Source organism: Saccoglossus kowalevskii, chromosome 13, assembly GCF_978046115.1.
Source record: "Saccoglossus kowalevskii chromosome 13, keSacKowa6.1, whole genome shotgun sequence".
NCBI lineage: Eukaryota > Metazoa > Hemichordata > Enteropneusta > Harrimaniidae > Saccoglossus > Saccoglossus kowalevskii.
In genome coordinates this window covers 29,067,602-29,085,314 of record NC_140653.1, presented here as the reverse complement: position 1 = coordinate 29,085,314, position 17,713 = coordinate 29,067,602, and the positions used below count along the sequence as shown (strand labels likewise).

General features: G+C 34.9%; 1 protein-coding gene across 1 annotated transcript in view; it reads right to left on the bottom strand.

Annotated features, from left to right (window-relative positions):
- LOC102808977 (uncharacterized) overlaps positions 1-17,713 on the bottom strand; it is a 136,989-nt gene that overhangs the window by 83,844 nt on the left and 35,432 nt on the right. Inside the window, exons 5-7 of the mRNA XM_078009029.2 lie at positions 15,894-16,003; positions 8,534-8,655; positions 4,504-4,647 (exon numbers count right to left, since the gene is read on the bottom strand). Of these exons, the coding sequence (XP_077865155.2) occupies positions 4,504-4,647; positions 8,534-8,655; positions 15,894-16,003 (376 nt within the window). The remainder of the gene's footprint in view (positions 1-4,503; positions 4,648-8,533; positions 8,656-15,893; positions 16,004-17,713) is intronic.

Here is a 17,713-nt window from a genome sequence, read left to right as displayed (position 1 = left end):
ACCACAATTTTTCTTGCTAAAAAATTTGGAACAACATTTTCAGTTATTTTCTTGATTTTTTTGTTATTTTTTGGATCAAATAGACATAATTCAACATTTGGTGACAAAAGTTGACACTAGCACTCGAAAGATTGATGGAGAAAAACCACCACTCCCACCTCTAACCCATTTTTATTCATCACAAATTGAGACATTTGTAGAAACAAGTCAAATTTTGTGTGACTGATCACACACTATGAAACAATTAATGTATTGTGGAGCACAATACAGAATACTATTTTTAGCAGGAGCTATTGATCTTATTTGTATTTGCAAAAATTATACTGGAAAGAAGTATATTCATGAAATACCAGCAAATTCTGCAGAGATATACACATTTCATACCGTAACAAACTTTATTTGAATATTAAAATTAAGTCAAAATCTATTTTTATGAGCGCAACCAACAGCTGGTAGTAATTGATACAACACAACAGGTATGGCAGAGTGATGTGGGTTGCAGGGGAAGAAGATTGTATCAATATCAAGGTCAATATCAAGTCCACTGGTAGTCCATACAATAGGAAACCAATTCTTATTCACTAAAATAGATCATAACAAAGGTGGACTGGCGTGTGTGTGTGTGCATGCACGGGTAAGAGGTGACATGCACTATCAATCAAGTTCACGACAAGGGCTGGTTCAAGCAATGTGTTTGACCATCTGTATACATACATTTCTTATTATACATTTTCAATCAACTTTCTAGCATAGATAATTTGATAAACCAGGACAATTTATCTGTACAATGATTTGTGAAGATTGCAGGTTTTTTGTTGGTGTTCAGGCAGATGGACCAGAAATTTCTTTTATGGTTTTCATTATTTTCATTGATGATGGGTGCTCAAACGCAAAACGTCTACTGGTAATTCTATTTCTTGCTCTCAGTTGCACAATATTGTTTTTTCCTCCTCGCTTGAGTCAGTTTTCAGGTTTATTTAAATATTTTCAGGCTCCATCGCAGTATTTATTTGTTGTGGCGTTTTAACAAGTCAGAGCGGTGTGGATGTCGAATGTAGGTTGACAACAGTACATGAAACCTAGCAATCAACGAATACACACTGGTTCTAAAAACAGAACGTGGTAGAGATGGTAGCGTGTCCAATGCTATGTAAATTTTGCTTTAGATATAACTGCTAAGTATCAAGTGCATTCAAAAGAGAGGGTATGATAGATACGAAAGTGATATGCAAACACATACATTTATCTATCAATAATAACCATTCTGAATTACTACAGGTACCATTCTTAATAACAATGTGTCCGGTCATCAGTGACTCGATATAAACCAACTATAAAACAGTGGGGCCCAACCACGCTAAATCATAAAGATCGCCATAAATTGAAAAAAAAAAATGTAATTAGTATCAGTTGATAACAAAGACGGATATTAATAGCTTATATATCAGATTAGCCAAACATGACACAGCATCTGTCATGTCCCTTTATCATCGACTCATTTTGTAATTGAACAATGCAAAATAATTTGCTTTTATAAACATAACTGATGGCTAAACAACTTTAAATGATATACTTTGTGGGTTGTCTTGTGTTATTGAGTGGTCTGTTGGTTGCTGCAGAGAATATACGGTAGGACTGCAGAAGTCGGAGAGGCAACAGGTGCTCTATGAAAACATTATTAATTTCCTGAGAATGAGTTCTGTCAGAATTATACGTGATCCGTAATATTTATTTCTGATGGCATACTACTGTCACTAGAAGTGAAACTTGACTGAAGACGATGTCTCAATTTGATCACCAAGTTTCAATCGTGGTAATTATCTGCCTTCATAGAACTAATAAGACAGGTTCAACAATTTATCACGCTTTTGTGTTTCATTAGCGCACTAGTCATCAACAACGTTTATTTTTTACCCAGTAATTTTTTTTTTCAATAAATATTTATAATTCATGCATTATTTCTTTAGAAAATAATCAACAGAACTTGATAGGGAGGAACACAGTGTTCCATGATGACTATGGCAGATGAGTACTGTTGACAATATGTTGGGATGTTTGGACACCAATGTTACATTCTGCTTGGTGACGTAATTATACATCTGACCTGGAGAGTATGCTAAGAGATCAAACTGATTCGGAATTATAAACAATTGACTGCTTGCTCTTACAAAGGCATAAACATTTGTTTGAAATGATAGCCTAGGTAATTGTACAACTGGTGCTGGACAGACTGTAGTAACTGGTAACCATTGTTCCATTACCGTGGCAACTACTAGATCAAACATATCATCATCCAAATTAAGGACAAATAATTGCACATTCTTCAAGAGGAACAGGATTCATGCAATACATTTCATTAATAAGTAAACTTGCAAGACAAAATGTCAGAAAATAACAGATTTCTAATAATTATTGCCTGACACTGCACAAAATTCAATGAAAAATGGCAATGGGGCCGAGGTGGGATATTAGTATCCTTAGTAGTATTGATGGATTTATGCAAATGCTGGCAATGGTAGCCAGTTGGCCATTTCTTATTAAACAAAAAAATAAATTGATACACATAATGTACACTTTGCAACAAGTTTGACAGAAATAGATCATACGATGTTAGAGGAATAACCCCGGACAGATATAAAATAATCCACATGAACCAGAATGAGAACTCAAACACTTTTATTTCGCATATTGCCATAACTATGATACAGAACTTCCCAACAACCAGTGCCAAATAAGAACCCCAGTCTATGAAAAGGTCAATATTTTTGTAACAACATTTTTTCCCATACTGATTAGGGGTAACATTCTGGGTGTACTATGGCACATCCGTATGACAGGGAACTACCCCCCCCCCCCCACCACCACCAAGTTTGTATGAGACAATTCACTGTATATTCTTGAAACGCAATCTTTGATGTGAGCAATAGAACAAATGATATGCTTGTAATAAGTCCTATCATGCTAATTAGAGAGGAAAAGGGAGACAAAAGGAGGAGACGTGACAATCGGCCTTTTTGAGGATTTACAGCGGTGTATTTTATGTTTTGGAGTGGAACTAACAATTCTCTGAAATTCGTCTTATTGGAAATAAAGCAGTTTACTGTATAATGCTGTATAATGCTCATGATAAATATTGACAACAATGATGACGATGGCAGCAGCAGTGGTGACGACAATAACAAAAGACATCTGCCTTTCTCGACATCTTGCTTTTTTAATTTTATAAAAGTGAAATAACTGAATCACTAACTACAATAACTGGCTCTTCTAAAATTATTTATTTATTTATTTGTTGTTTTTGAGAATCAATAGTTGCCGTACCACCTTAACACACTCAGTTTGTTTGGAGAGAGTGTTAGGAGACAGCGCCCTCAGTGTGTGAAATGAACATGATGTTACTGAGCCTCGTTCTGAAGCCAGGAAGTGGTGCATCCCCAACACCTGAATTATATATGATACCTCCAGATCTCAATCTGGCATCCGGTATTAAAAAAAAGATTTTCTCAACTTGATGCAATAAAAACAGACATGCCTCAAAACAGGAGTCAGTCTTAAAAAAACACAAAAAACAAGGCAATCCTGTTTAGAAAAATTCATCTTCTAGTGAAGATCATGTGATCTCACAATGACTATAAATCGCTGGAAATTTTGTAATTTCAGTATTTTATGACATTCGTGAAGATAAAATAACACAAAAGTCACGCAGACTGTGTGTTGAAGGAACCCAGAGAAATTTCCACTGCTACACAATTTCGTGAATTTTCACCTCCTCGCAAAATTAATGAAAAATCTGACCCTCACGAAAGTGGTTTACAGTATATCTGCCTAAAATGTAGCAAAATATGCTTGGTCTAGAACGCAGTCAACACCAGAAATGAGATAACAAAATTATATTAAAATTGCAATCAAACCAATCTAATAAGAAAACAGGATTGAATCGCATAAAATTGGAAAACATATTTGTGACGGAAAATTCCACTTCTCAGTGGACTAGATAGGACATCCCCCGATATGAGAAAATAGGAAAAGCTGGCTGCGAGCAAAGACCACCACATTGGAAAACCTAATAGATATGTCAGTGATAATATCAAATCCCAACAACAGACTAGGAACCACAGCTTTAAATATAAATGGTTTTTAATGGTAGACATTGATATAGCTCATTTCAGCCAGCGTATTATTCTTTTTTTTTTTTTGCCCACAGCTAAATTTCATGCTGGCTTATTCCTAAGATATAATTGAAGCAAACATCCTATCATTTTCTGCGGTGCAGCCATGTTATGAACAAGGTCATTTTAAAAATGCCAAAAGCCATAGGGTAATGTAGATAGATAGATACATATAAGTTAATCTGTAGGGTAAATGTTCTGCAGCACTGATTACTTACTGCTCGGCATCTGTTCACTTTTTTCATTCTTGAGGAATCGAAATTATCAGTTTAGATCTCGCTTTGATGCATAACGATTGATGAGTATAAACAGAGAAAGATTTTTTTTTTTTTACCTGATAATGCCATGCTATGTGCAGCACCGGCAGCTATTTGGCGGATTTCAGTGCCGACAATCGCTACCAACTCGGGATACAAAACATCCTGCTTCCGGGAGCCACAAGACTTGCCATGACCCCAGACATAAACCGCTCCATTTTCTAACGGGGAAAGAAACAATAAATTACACACTTCAGAATTTGATAACTTCATTAAGGATAAATGTAATCACAAGTAAATTATGAAGTTCAATTAATAAAAAAAAAAAAAACGTTGACAATTACGACTAAGGGCGACAATTTGTCTAATGATGAATTAGCATCAATAATATTACCGTCAAATATTAATTGCAATGAAGGGTCAAAGTATCAACCTTTCCGGTACTGGGTGCAAAACAATACAAAATAGTTGCCCGAGATAACAATAATACTTGGATACAAAGATAAGCAATGGATAAATCATTTGTTATTGAACAGAAGAATATCAACAAAAGAATTGACACATAAATATTCTCATTCTTATCATTCATACAACACATAGGTTGACATTTTATTTTTTATTACATTTTTGTTGCTGAAAATAATAATAATAATATATTATACACACTAGTTTTAAATATGCTAGATTATTTATTTAACATATTTTGAACCTGGCCAACCATGTTTTTTTTTTTTTTAAATATTTACAGGAGAGAGTTTCAAAGGAAAAAGGAGATTCCATTAAAAAATATGAAACTCAATTCTGCGTGATAATGAATATGGTTTATGTAGATGTATGGAACTAATAGGTTCATATTTATGAAGCCGGTGTAGTTAAAATTCCATTTTCCACCGCAATGAATACAAGACATGGAGATAGATTTCTGAGTTCAAAAATGCAATTTTAAATCTGATACATGGGGGCAATTTCAATGTTAATGCTGGAATCACATTTTACTTGTAAACAGAGATAAACTGCAAGGCAGACTTTTCGGCACGTAGGCATAATCAAAAAATTAAATGAACACGAGTTAAACAATTTTCTGCAAAATAGAAAATAAGTATCGCTGGTAAAATGTAATAGACAAAGGTCTCAGTTCTGAACGTCGAGGTTATTTTAGCTTGTAAGTATTGAGGAGTCAAGTTGTTGGCCTTTGCAATGTTAGGGTTAGCCGTGACAACCCAGATACTTGTATTCATTGTCAGTGGGGCCAATCCCTGAGGGAGCTACAAGTCAAATTGAATATTTTCGCTACCCGAGAAATATATTCCCTTATCACGTACGCTCGTTTATTTGTTCTGCAAGAAAATGGAAGTGAATTAGTGGCTTTGTTCATTGAAAAATCATCATAATACCACGAATTAAATTAGTCAGATGTGTATTATAAAACTGAGAGCCCAATTGTTAAATGATACTCATACCATATGTAAAATCCTTCGGGAGATTGTCAAAAGACCTCAAAAACGTCTCAAAATATCATTGTATTTCTTCTCCATCCTATTAGATTGCAAAAACAAGGTGGGAAATAGCAAATTGAATAATTTGAGGCCAGTACTGCGAAACAATTCACTTAAAGAACAAAAAAAAAGCATTTTACAGTAAATTATATTTGCAGTAAGCATAATTTTGGAGAGCAGTAAACCTGTGTTAAACATGGTTATGGCAGTTTTCTTTTATAACCCACAAAATCATTGCTGTCCAATCAAAACAGTTAAATAAAAGCTAGTCTCTGTCAAGTTAGGCGAGAATTTAATGGAAATTAATAGCTTCATATTCAATCTGCCTAACTTTAGAGGGTAGGTTGTTAGCAGTCTATGGATGAAATAGTTAGGCAAATTTTCAAATTACAGAGTTAGGGTTTATCATGATGGGATAATTATGAAACCGAAAAAGAAAACGCATTTCCAAGCCTGTAAGCATCTTTAAAAAAATTTAAATAACACTGATTAGCAGTCACTGTAAACACACTTTGAACTTCATTTCACACAATTCCAAAAAAAAACTAAATCTAATTCTAATCAATTGATGGAGATCAAGATTAAAATACCACAATTTAATCAACACATAATGCTGAGATCATGACCCCCTCGAATAGTTTGAAAAATAAACTATAACCGCCGATACATACAACTCCTAAATCACCGAAGTCCGACAGTGGCTATCAATTTAACTTCAAATTGACTTATTTACCAACATCAGAATTATCATTAATTGAATTAATACGCGCTGAAGTAATTGTCACTCTCATGTCACCTGGAGGCAATTGGTGAGAAAGAGTTCAAAAACAATTACGACTCGCTCGATATGATGAATGGCTACGAGAGAAGAGTGCGTAATTAACCCAAGTCGCAACCATTAGGGCAAAGATACAAGAATAATAACAACAGATGAGTTGAACTGTGTAATAAAGATGACTAAGGGATATTCTCAAATGGGGTAAGATAAAAAAAAATATCAAGATCTCGTTTCGAGGTTACATCTTCTCATCTCCAAGTACATTCGCCTGCCTCACAAGTAGCCACAAAAAGTACATGCTTCCATACATTAGTGATGATCATAAAAATAAAAAAGCTTAACAAGTTCAAAATGTGAGGTGCAATAATGCCGGTCGTTTACAAAAAAAAAATCAGAGACACAGCGGAATATAAAGGTTTTGCCATTCAGGGAAAGCTGCGACGATAAATCTGATAATAAAAATAATTTGATACAGTTGATATTGTGGTTCAATTCTGAATGAAGCCAAGTCAGGGTGTTCCTACACCCATAAACAAAACCCACACATTGAAAAATGAACAATTAAACCACTTTTCTGAATAATCCTATATCTATGTTTGTTTCCCAGCTTGTTGTCTACTTTGCAGATACAAACTTGGAGACTACTCCTTAAAACGACCCGACCTAGTGCGGTAATCTAATAATGCGAAGGCAAAATGTTAAAATAGTTCAAGAGAACTCAGAACAAGACTGTTATATGGAGTTAACTGACTGCCTAGGGAAGCGAGGAGGGAAGAAAGAGGCATGCACAGGGATCGTCCACTTCATCAAGCAATTCCCCCCGGTGGCTGACTTGTATTCTTAGACACATGACAGAGTACACCTAGCGTAGTTTAAAAATGAATGTGTATGTGTGACAGATAGAGAAATTAGGACAGAAAGGTAGATCAGTTAAGAGATCTCGTATACTCGTCCATTCTAAGTGACGCAGACAGGACATACCCTCCAGGCACGGCAGCTAACTAGATTTCACGAAACATATTACAAGACGATGCGTCGCTAACTGACAATATTTTTCCGTCGTGATTAAGAAATGGAATATATAAATTGAGTCATTTTTTTTTTCGGCTCCTACACACAGTTTTTTTGTAATCTATTATATTAATATAATGACGAAAGCTATTAAAGTTGTTTTTTGCGGAAGTATCAAAAACACCATGCACCTCAAAATGCTGCCATTAGATTCTGCTTGAATACGCTTACAAAGTAAAAGCTAACAGAAAATATTTTATGTGTTCTGTATTAATGGGTATCCACAAATTTTAAGTGGAAATCAGCACAAATCCTTGTAGTGAATCTCGGCCATAAATTTACAGGGGGGAAGTCTTTGTATACATGTATCTCTTCAATGGTGGCCATAACATGTTGATAAAAACCATTAAACACAGAAGTGAAAGCCTAAATTATTCAAGTTCAGCAAAAAGGATTAATAATAATGATTTCCCCCATCTCTTAATTATAAAACAGATACTCGAAAAACATTTAAAGAAAAAAAAATGATACTGATGAGCTTTTACTATGGCACATTATGTTTCAAGATATTATCTCAAAAGTGTTGATACCAATCATGCCTAATGTGTAGTACCACAAGGTTTTGTGGTCTGCCAACTGGTCATGTGATATGACCACAGGAAAATTACGAATAATTCCACCCATAATGCATCTACACAATATGGCTGATAATATATTGTGGTGAACAAAAAAAAAAATTAGACAAGCAAAAACATTTTTTTTTACACAAACTTGAGTTTCATAAACAAGAAAGATTTTTTGGGGAATTAACAACTAACTTACCGTTAATAGCCATACTATGGTTTGCACCGCAGGATATAAATTTAGCTTGGAGATTTTCGATTATTTTTGGAACAATCACTTCATCCCTGTCTCCCGTACCAATCTGACCGAACGAATTTGATCTGAAACAAAGAATAGAGAAGTGTAATATTAAACCGACCTCGCAAACATACACCACAATATCCCTAGAGTTATAGACTGTCACATAATATGATCAATGGGTGGAGGGGGACCGTCCGCACACCATGGGAGTTAGGTGGACTCCTAATCCTTGCTTGCCTGTGATACTAATTTTCTAAATGAAACCCAAGCTGCCAAACAGTTTTAAAATCAAAGTTTATCTGGTATATACTGCTTAATCCATGACAAAAATTAGATAGTAGCGACATGAGTAGTGAGGACACAGCAGAGCTGACAGAATTAATCAGTGGTTGCCAGCACCTGCTTCATAATGGCTCCACCTTTACTCAAAAGTACTGAAGCTGATTGTATAGCAGCTCTCAACTAGGCAGGAAGTTCCTCTGGTGAAATCTAACGATTGTGAAAAATATGCTTTATAGCCTGTGAGAAGTTGGTAACTGTTATGAACAATAGACCAATCACAGATTAGTGACGTACAATTTCAGTACATGGGAACTTCTTTTGCCTTAAAAACTTACAAAATATACAACCATTGTATCATCGTGCAACAGAGAAATGGTACGATCTGTAACTTTCAGGTGTAGTTGAGTATATTGACAATAGAATCTATGCTAATTTATCGTCAGTAATCATTCTGTACACAAGATTTGGTGCTGATAATTGGCAAGGATGATTGATATTTGTATTTTGAGGCACAGAGTCATACCTTCACAGTTTATTTATTTATCTGAATAATAATGAGTCTCATTACCATGTTTATGAATGAGTAACATCAGTGTCTCGTAAATTATGACATTATGACATCCAATAATACAAACCGTTAACTATATAGTGATCAAAACCATACAAGTTTGTAAAAATGATAAGCTATTAAACATCAACAATACTGATAATTTTTTTATGAATTATAAATATATAAAGTAAAATTTTAAAAAATAATACAAGCAGAATTATAATTAGATGCGAGTAAAATACAATGAAAGCGTTATGAGTTATTATGCAGGTCACATGTCTACCTAAGTGTCAGGTGTTAAATGGGATAATTTTTCATTTTTTTTAACTGATTTTTGTCTGATTCCTAATAAATTATGATCTCAATGAAATGGATGAAATCGTTTTTTGCAGCTACTTGACATGGATGATGAAGATGACAGACTTGCAAATGCGGTGGTGACTCCATCACTGACCTGGAAGATTTCGCTGAATGGCCATGTCAGATTTGGGAAATGTTTAAAAAGATCGCAGCCGTGTCAATTTGTGGTAAGCCCCCAGGACGATAAGTACCGTCATAGGAGGGGGGAAAAAGAAGAAAAAAAGCGTCAATTTGTCTGCGATAGAGTATGAAAGAAACAAAATGACACTATTAATTTGCTAGTCAGTGGGGTCAATGCTGGGAGCGAGTATGAAAGCATCTATCCTTTCAAAACAATTTATGTTATCCCTGAAATGAATGCTTGGCTAGAACGGGCAATATTAGAGGGCTTATCTTTGCTCGGATGCCAATGTCAGTGCATATTACCTAGTTTCAGAAGAATATATAACCCAATTTGTTAGAAAACTTGAACTTCTAACGCACTTCAGTCACTCAGTATCAAAGCATTTCCTCTCTTGCACTTAACATGTTCAAACCCACTAGATCTTTGCTATAAATATTTTCACCAAGACTAAACAATATGTTACTAAGAGGTTGTTCAAAATTTTTAACTTTTGGCTGACGTCTTTGATGGAAACGAGCAGAATGATTTGTTTATTAACCCCTTTGAGCGCTAAAGTCAACTTTTGTCACACATTTTAAAGCCACAATGGTTTTTTCCATAATTTTTCTAAAATTTTGATTGAGACTTCTAGCCAATTGGAAATTATGTAATTTTGAACCAAAATTACCGAAGAAATATTGAAAAATACATAAAAATGGAAAAAAATGGCGCTCAAAAAGTCAAAATGAAATGAGTAGACAATGAGCGTGAAAGTGTTAAATATTTTTCAAAATGTGAAAAATCATCATGATATTTTTGAAAAACAGTAATGTTTATATGGAGGACACTACAACAGAGTGAAATGTAATGAAAATTAAATTAGTGACATCAATAAGATTACTGTAAATATCTTTATCAGTTGAAATCAAATAGTCTGCTGCCAAATTATTGATGCTATTATATCTATGTTTTCAATCCATCCTCATTTTAAATGGAGGTGGCCTTTGTGCCACGCATGTGTGAGATAGGGGGTCAATATTAACAAAGATGGTGGAATCTGATTGTTGCATGGTTTAATACATACAAAAATGAGACACTACTATGGTTTAACTCGATCACTCCTGTGAAGACAGGAACATAAATATTCTAACGAGTCAAATTCAGTATTTTGTGCATATCGCAACCATATTAAAACTCACATTCGTGGTTATCGCTTCAAGACCACATTGGGTTGTGGGTAGTGTGCCCTCTATGATGATATAATGAGCGACTGACGCACAAAGATTTTCTGTGACGCAACTAGTTGTGCTAAATAACTGGTGCATCATTGACGTCACAAAAAATCATACATATTAAAAAAAACATCTTACTATAGTTTTGGAATTTGTAAAGAAAATTTTATTTTATATTTTATAAATACGACAGAAATCATAGGCTACAACATTTTTTGTTTGTGCCTCAAGTCACCTCACATGTATACATACAATTTTATTTTTTTCCTGAAGACGAATCTCCTCAGCAGTCAATAAGCTAACGCAAATTCATTTTGGGGGATTCTATTTTGAAATCAAAATCAATCCTGTTTGAGCGCAAACTGGTTGTGAGAAAATCCCTGTTTATCAACACAAATCTCGAACATACGTGGCATGACGACCACTACCCTTCAATTCTGAAAAAGAAACTGAATGCGATATTGCTGATAGAACTTAAATCATGATCATGAAAAGCCATCAGAAGCGATTGGCCAGGTAATAATACAGCTGAACAAGTCTCCCTCTCGAAGTTTGTCAGATCTATGTGGGGTTATTAAAGAAAAGTTTAAGCAATCAGACAAAAAACAAGAAAAAATAAAAACCGTATCACCCTTGGTAGGTCTTGTTCTACTCACACTCACACAAGTATTAAGAAAAATTTCCAATAAAACTCAGACTAGGCTGGACAAATTGGCTTCCTTTCATATTTTTTTAAACTAGGGGGAACTTTCGACAAACTTTCTACTTTTTACATTTTTTCATTTTTCAACATTTCCTTTTCACAGAAAAAAACTTGTATAGAATTAATTATGGATGCTAAAAGAATGAAATTATAATCATATACTATCTTGCATGGGGATCATGGTTTAGGGGGTTATATCAAACGTTTATTTCCTATGACTACAATATTTCACTATAAACACAATCGCCATCTTAAATTTAAATGGATGATAGCGGTACTTTTAATATTTAAAAAAAAAAAAGGTGATTGTACCCTGGGACGAAATGAAGCAGACACCTTTATCTTCACTCCATCAAAATGTTTGATTAACCAATCAAACCTGAATAACTAATGCAAAAACAATACAATAGCCTTGTGTCAATATACTATTAGGGTTTATATACATGGTAAAAATGTGTTCTTTCAACGCTATCTCCCAAGTGACGCTATCCGCTATGGCAGGTGAAAGTCAAATTCCAATTCTCAAAAGTCAATACGAGGGGTGATAGCGTGATGATGAATTACGTGCAAGCGGCAATACTGAGCGATTAACAATTGATATCACGAATCAATCAAACAATTATTCAATAATATAATATGCATGAATTTTACCATTTTTAGTCTTTCAGTTCCACGACCAATTAATTTCCCTTAGTTAAATTGAAGTGTCAGATTTGCAGTCCATTTGACAAAGTTAAATATTTTTTTTTTCTTACTTTGAACAGACACAGTGTCCCCGCTAGGTTCCTTTCCCCAGGGGAACAGATTAATGCTTACAGAGGGGGGATTAGCCATAACTGTAAGTGCAATCATTTAGTTTTATTCCCAAAAGTTCAATAGTAAAAATAACCACAATAAAGTACAAAATTAATGTAAATTAGTTTCCTTTTTTTAGTTACAAACTTGAAAAATATTATTCAAACGAGCATGAAATAACATAAACAATATTGAATGAAGTACTTTCAGTACTTTAAAATTAAATACTTCATGAATAATGTTGAAAGTAATTTCAATTTGGTCGAGCAGTGCAAGGAATTTATATGTAAAACTGAAGACAGGATTTTTTTTTATTTATTTCAGAAGGAATTAAAATTTGTTAAATTAATAAACAGTCAAAAAGGAAGAGCTGCACAGTGGAGATGTGATTCGTACTCATAACTGCCAAACAGAATATTTCCCATTTTAGAGTAGAAGGCAGGGGGGAGTATGTGTATGGAATGCAAGAGCCAACTGACAAATATGGATATGACGCTTGCAGATTCGTCACTGACCCGAAGATGACATGTTATATGTACTAAGTGAGAAAGCCAGATTTATGAAACTCTCAAACTTGAACTTTTGACAGCAAACTCAGGGCTGAAAAAAGAAAGCATGATATTTAAAGAAATTGTGAGGTGCCCTAGGAACACTCTGCTCTAAGACACGACATTTGGATCACCTCCGTCACCGACATGCGATTTGCTTGTTAATCCTCCGAGTGGACAGAAAGCAGAAAGCATGATACTTTTGTACTCAGCACGGAAGAGTCGGTGCCCTTTAAATCACAGAATACTAATACCCACACATTAGTAATGACCTGGAAAGCCCAGCTTGGTTTATGAAAAAATAATCCCTGATGTGTCACCGAACTTGATCTTGTGACACGAATATTTGACAGATATGGAATATTAAGCAGAATAAAGTGACCTGAATTTTAACACAGATGAGTGGCTTCTCGCTCTGTTGAAGAATTGTACTACTCTCTCTTGCTCGTTCACTCTTTCCGTCTCTGAGGACCAAATCTGTTATTCTAACATGACATCTTCTACTGCGTAAAACCATATTACCATGGCGAGGGGGAAAAAACACATTAGACTTCGAATAAATTGATAACATTTAACACACATAAATCATAGAATATGAGAAATATAAATAAGTTGTCAATATTAAGGTGAACTGAAGTAATATTGCAAAGATCCAATCTAATTTGATACGAAACGATGAACCTATAATTTGGCGAGTCTCCCTCAGGAGACGTATCTATTCCCCGTTGTGATTTACTCCAGCGCATGATGAGAAAAAAAGGAAATGGTAAAACACACAGTCAGATATAAAATATGCTGACTATCATTTATATAATTTAGCTATTAGGACACGATTACTACAATATCTCTTTGTTCTGGGCATATTTGCAATGTTTGAACTTTCAGGGAGAACGACGTACTGTTTTTATGAATCAATACTGAAAAACTTGCCGCAGTGAGGCGTATAACTATATCATTACAAGTCGTTAATTTTGTGGTTTTGTGTGTGTGTTTTTTCTTGTTAAAAATCTGTATGCTGGGTTCGCGGTTGATTTTAAAAATTGTGACAATGATTATAGGGTAAGTAGCAATAGGATAATATCACCAACACTCGCTACTGCTAATTTAGACACAGATCCTTAGCAAATGATGGTTTGTTTGTTTTTTATCTAGTAGTGCTTGTGCACTGTTATCATGTATGTTGCTTCTTTATCGTAACGGCTTACTCCATCCTCCGTCATTCTCGAGACAATCAGGCAAAGGTTTCATTCTCGCAAATCAGACAAGAAGTCAGTTTTAATAGTCAAGGTTTTTTTCTTTCTTTGTTTATCATGTTAATGATTGTAATGTATCAAGATAAGAATCACGTATTGATTCAGATAGCGGTTCGTAGTCATGTCTGGCTTTTTTCAAAGTTATGATATCATCAATACGACCTATGAATGAGCAGTAGAATGATATGTGATGGCGAGATGACATTTGTTACAAATAAACAACAGAATGTCAGAAAATTAACTTCTGACATTAAAAGATAACACTCTTTCTTAGTTACGAAATACAGAGCTGATCATGAGATGAACTGTGTGATCATAACTGGGATTCAAACCCTAAATATATCACCAACTGATCGTTTAATCATGTCTTTTCCTGAAAATCTCAATATTTAAAAAAAAAAACGATTTTGGATAAACAAAGCGCTGTGTTCTTGTCATACATGTGCTCTGCTACACATGTGCCGTACATTACGGGTATTTGGGATGATTAAATCAAACAGCAGGGTTATTTATGATGCATCTTTTTATATATGCAATCCATATGAAATTAATGCATAAGAGAGAAAAGCATTTTAGTTTTAGATATTTTTCAAAATAGGGATACCCATAATGAACTCGCAATTTGGAAAAATTGAGCATAGTCAGTGAGACATGGCAACCAGGGTGTTTCTGCCGAGTCAAAGATTGATTTTTAAAAATTAATTTTAATCTGCTTTAGGACAGTGTGCACCCTCCCTTTTTCTGCAATTAAAAAAAATATTAACAATTGTTATTTGAAGACAAGTTTGATAGCAGGTTATTTGAGGGAGATCCAGCAGCCCTGCAGGCTGTGTTTTCAAGTACAAAGCCAACTACCACATCGCTTGCTCAGCAGCCAAGACGTCACGAGGTTTCTTTGGCATCCAAAAGATTAGGAAATTACGCTAAAAGCTGGATATGTCATTGAAATATGATTTGCCTGAAGCAAGAATTTTATAAATCAAAAAAAAACAGAGAAAAAAAAAATTACCACTCTAATTTAATCATTTTCATACAAGAATTGAAATTTTTTTCGTGATTAAAATATAAATGCTTTGTGGTATACAGGGCAAGTTTTATCTCAACATGAGGAATAATCCTGTGATCAGAAAACCGTACATGTTTCTTTAAACTAGCTGTGTATAATATATGCATAATAAGATAATATTTTCTGCTTGGCCATAATTACAAGTTTTTAAACTTTATGACTCGTTCTAAAATACCACTTAACCTTTACTTGGTGTATATTCACCACAATTTACGAGATCTCAACAACCTTCGTCGTCTGTAAATTGGCGAGATGACCCAGATCCTGACTCATCACTCAGGCTTTAATATCGCCTCTAGGCTATCATACATGCACAAAATCATATTGCCTTCACTATCTGAATTCCATCAATTTAACGACACCGGGCTTGACCTGTTGAAAAATGCTCCGAGGGCTTCATTAGCGATAAAAGTATTTTTCACTCACCCGCAGCCGGCGACGGAGCCTGTGTCAAAGAGGAAGAGGGTGTGCCTCTCCCCACATGCTACCAGAGTGACAAATCGGTGCTGTATCGGCCGCAGCAGATGAGGCTTCACCTGAAAAAGAAGCCAGAGTTATGAGATATGGTGTAATCCATAACAGAACATAAAACTGTGCAATCAGACGCTGCCTTGAAACCTACGCATCATAATAACTAGGGAGGCAATGAGAATAAATCATGCAGACTTTTAATATATCCGGACGAGTTATTTCATAATAATCCCTACATCAAAACAAGGTGATGTCAATAACATTGGTAGCACAGTCAAAACTAGGTTAAATTGTAACCTGATTTTAATAAGGCAATAAAACAAGCTGTAAACCATGTAGTAAAAAGTTCTAGGCGCGACATTGGCAAGGTTCATGACTTCAAGACTTTATTGAGAAGGTCAAACTGTGGACAAGTTCAGATACAGCATGATCACAATGATCCTCTTATCATAGCGATCATTCAAATCGAATAGTTGAAAACGAGGTTAAAACTAGACTGAGAGGGCAGGTCAACTAATCTAGAGGGACCACACGATGAACACTGATGAAGTTAGCTCTAGATGATGGATGAGTATTTTACGTTGAATCTCACAAATTATATTGAATTTAGTTTTTTTATACTTGCAAATGAAGGGAGTAGCAAGATGGGCATAAAAAAAAAATGAAATGATGCAGGTAATCCCCGAGAGAGATTTTCGACCCAAATCATATTTAATTTTCAATTTTCATAAATACCAACTTGGTGGGACAAGTAATTGAGCAGTATAATGATAAATAACACAGTGTTGGTATAACTGAATTTGTTAGCAGCGACAGGCAACGGGGACAGTAGTCGCCTTAATGAAATATGTCAATTACCTAAGGGATGATGTCCCACTCCGTGGAAATCAGTAGAAACTCCCTAATAATTCCCGGGTGGGAAAAATTGATACGGATTAGTGTCGGTAATCGGTAGTTGAAACCAAAACACGGATTTGTGTCCGCTCACCAACTAATTCCCTTCCCTCTTGAGATGCATGGGATGAACTGCGGAATTCACTTAACTAATCCCGGGGTTTTTCTATGGTGCCATGCAGTCACTCCGCTAAGATTAACCAACCATTAGGGAGATATAAATATCCATAGACGACAGACAATCACATTATTATAATATTCTTATTGCTTGCTCACAGAATTAATTCAAGAATGATAGTCCGATGACAAGCTCATAAGATGACAGGGATGAGTTCAAGACAGAATTGTTTTTTACCATCAGTGTTGAATGATATAGCATAATCCCACCAAGTTTTACTGGTGGCATGCCGGCTTACGAACAGGCATTCAAATTTTGTAAGAAATAACACTCTTAATTTATATGTAGATGCATATGGACATGATATGGTTTCTAAACAGGTAAAGGGAACACTGCCACCAAGTGGTCGGAATTAGATATAGAAATGGGAAAAAACAATCAGTAGCATGGTGAGTATATATACTGCCCTCAAGCAGATGCCAATAAAGTATTATGACTTTTGTTTTTCAAATAAATCCACTGGGCATTAAATTGATTGTTCTAGATAAAGAAGGCTGATAATTTAAATTTTTAGCACGAGGTATTGTGAGACGCCAATAAAATACTAAAATCACCATTTATCATGGTTTGCATGGGACACGATAACATTTCTGGCATTTTCAAACTGTTATTTGTTTGAGAAGTTACAGGAAAAGCATGCGAAAATTAGCCTTCTTCAGCAAATTACAGAAACATTTTTCACACCTTTTGTTTTCAGGGCACA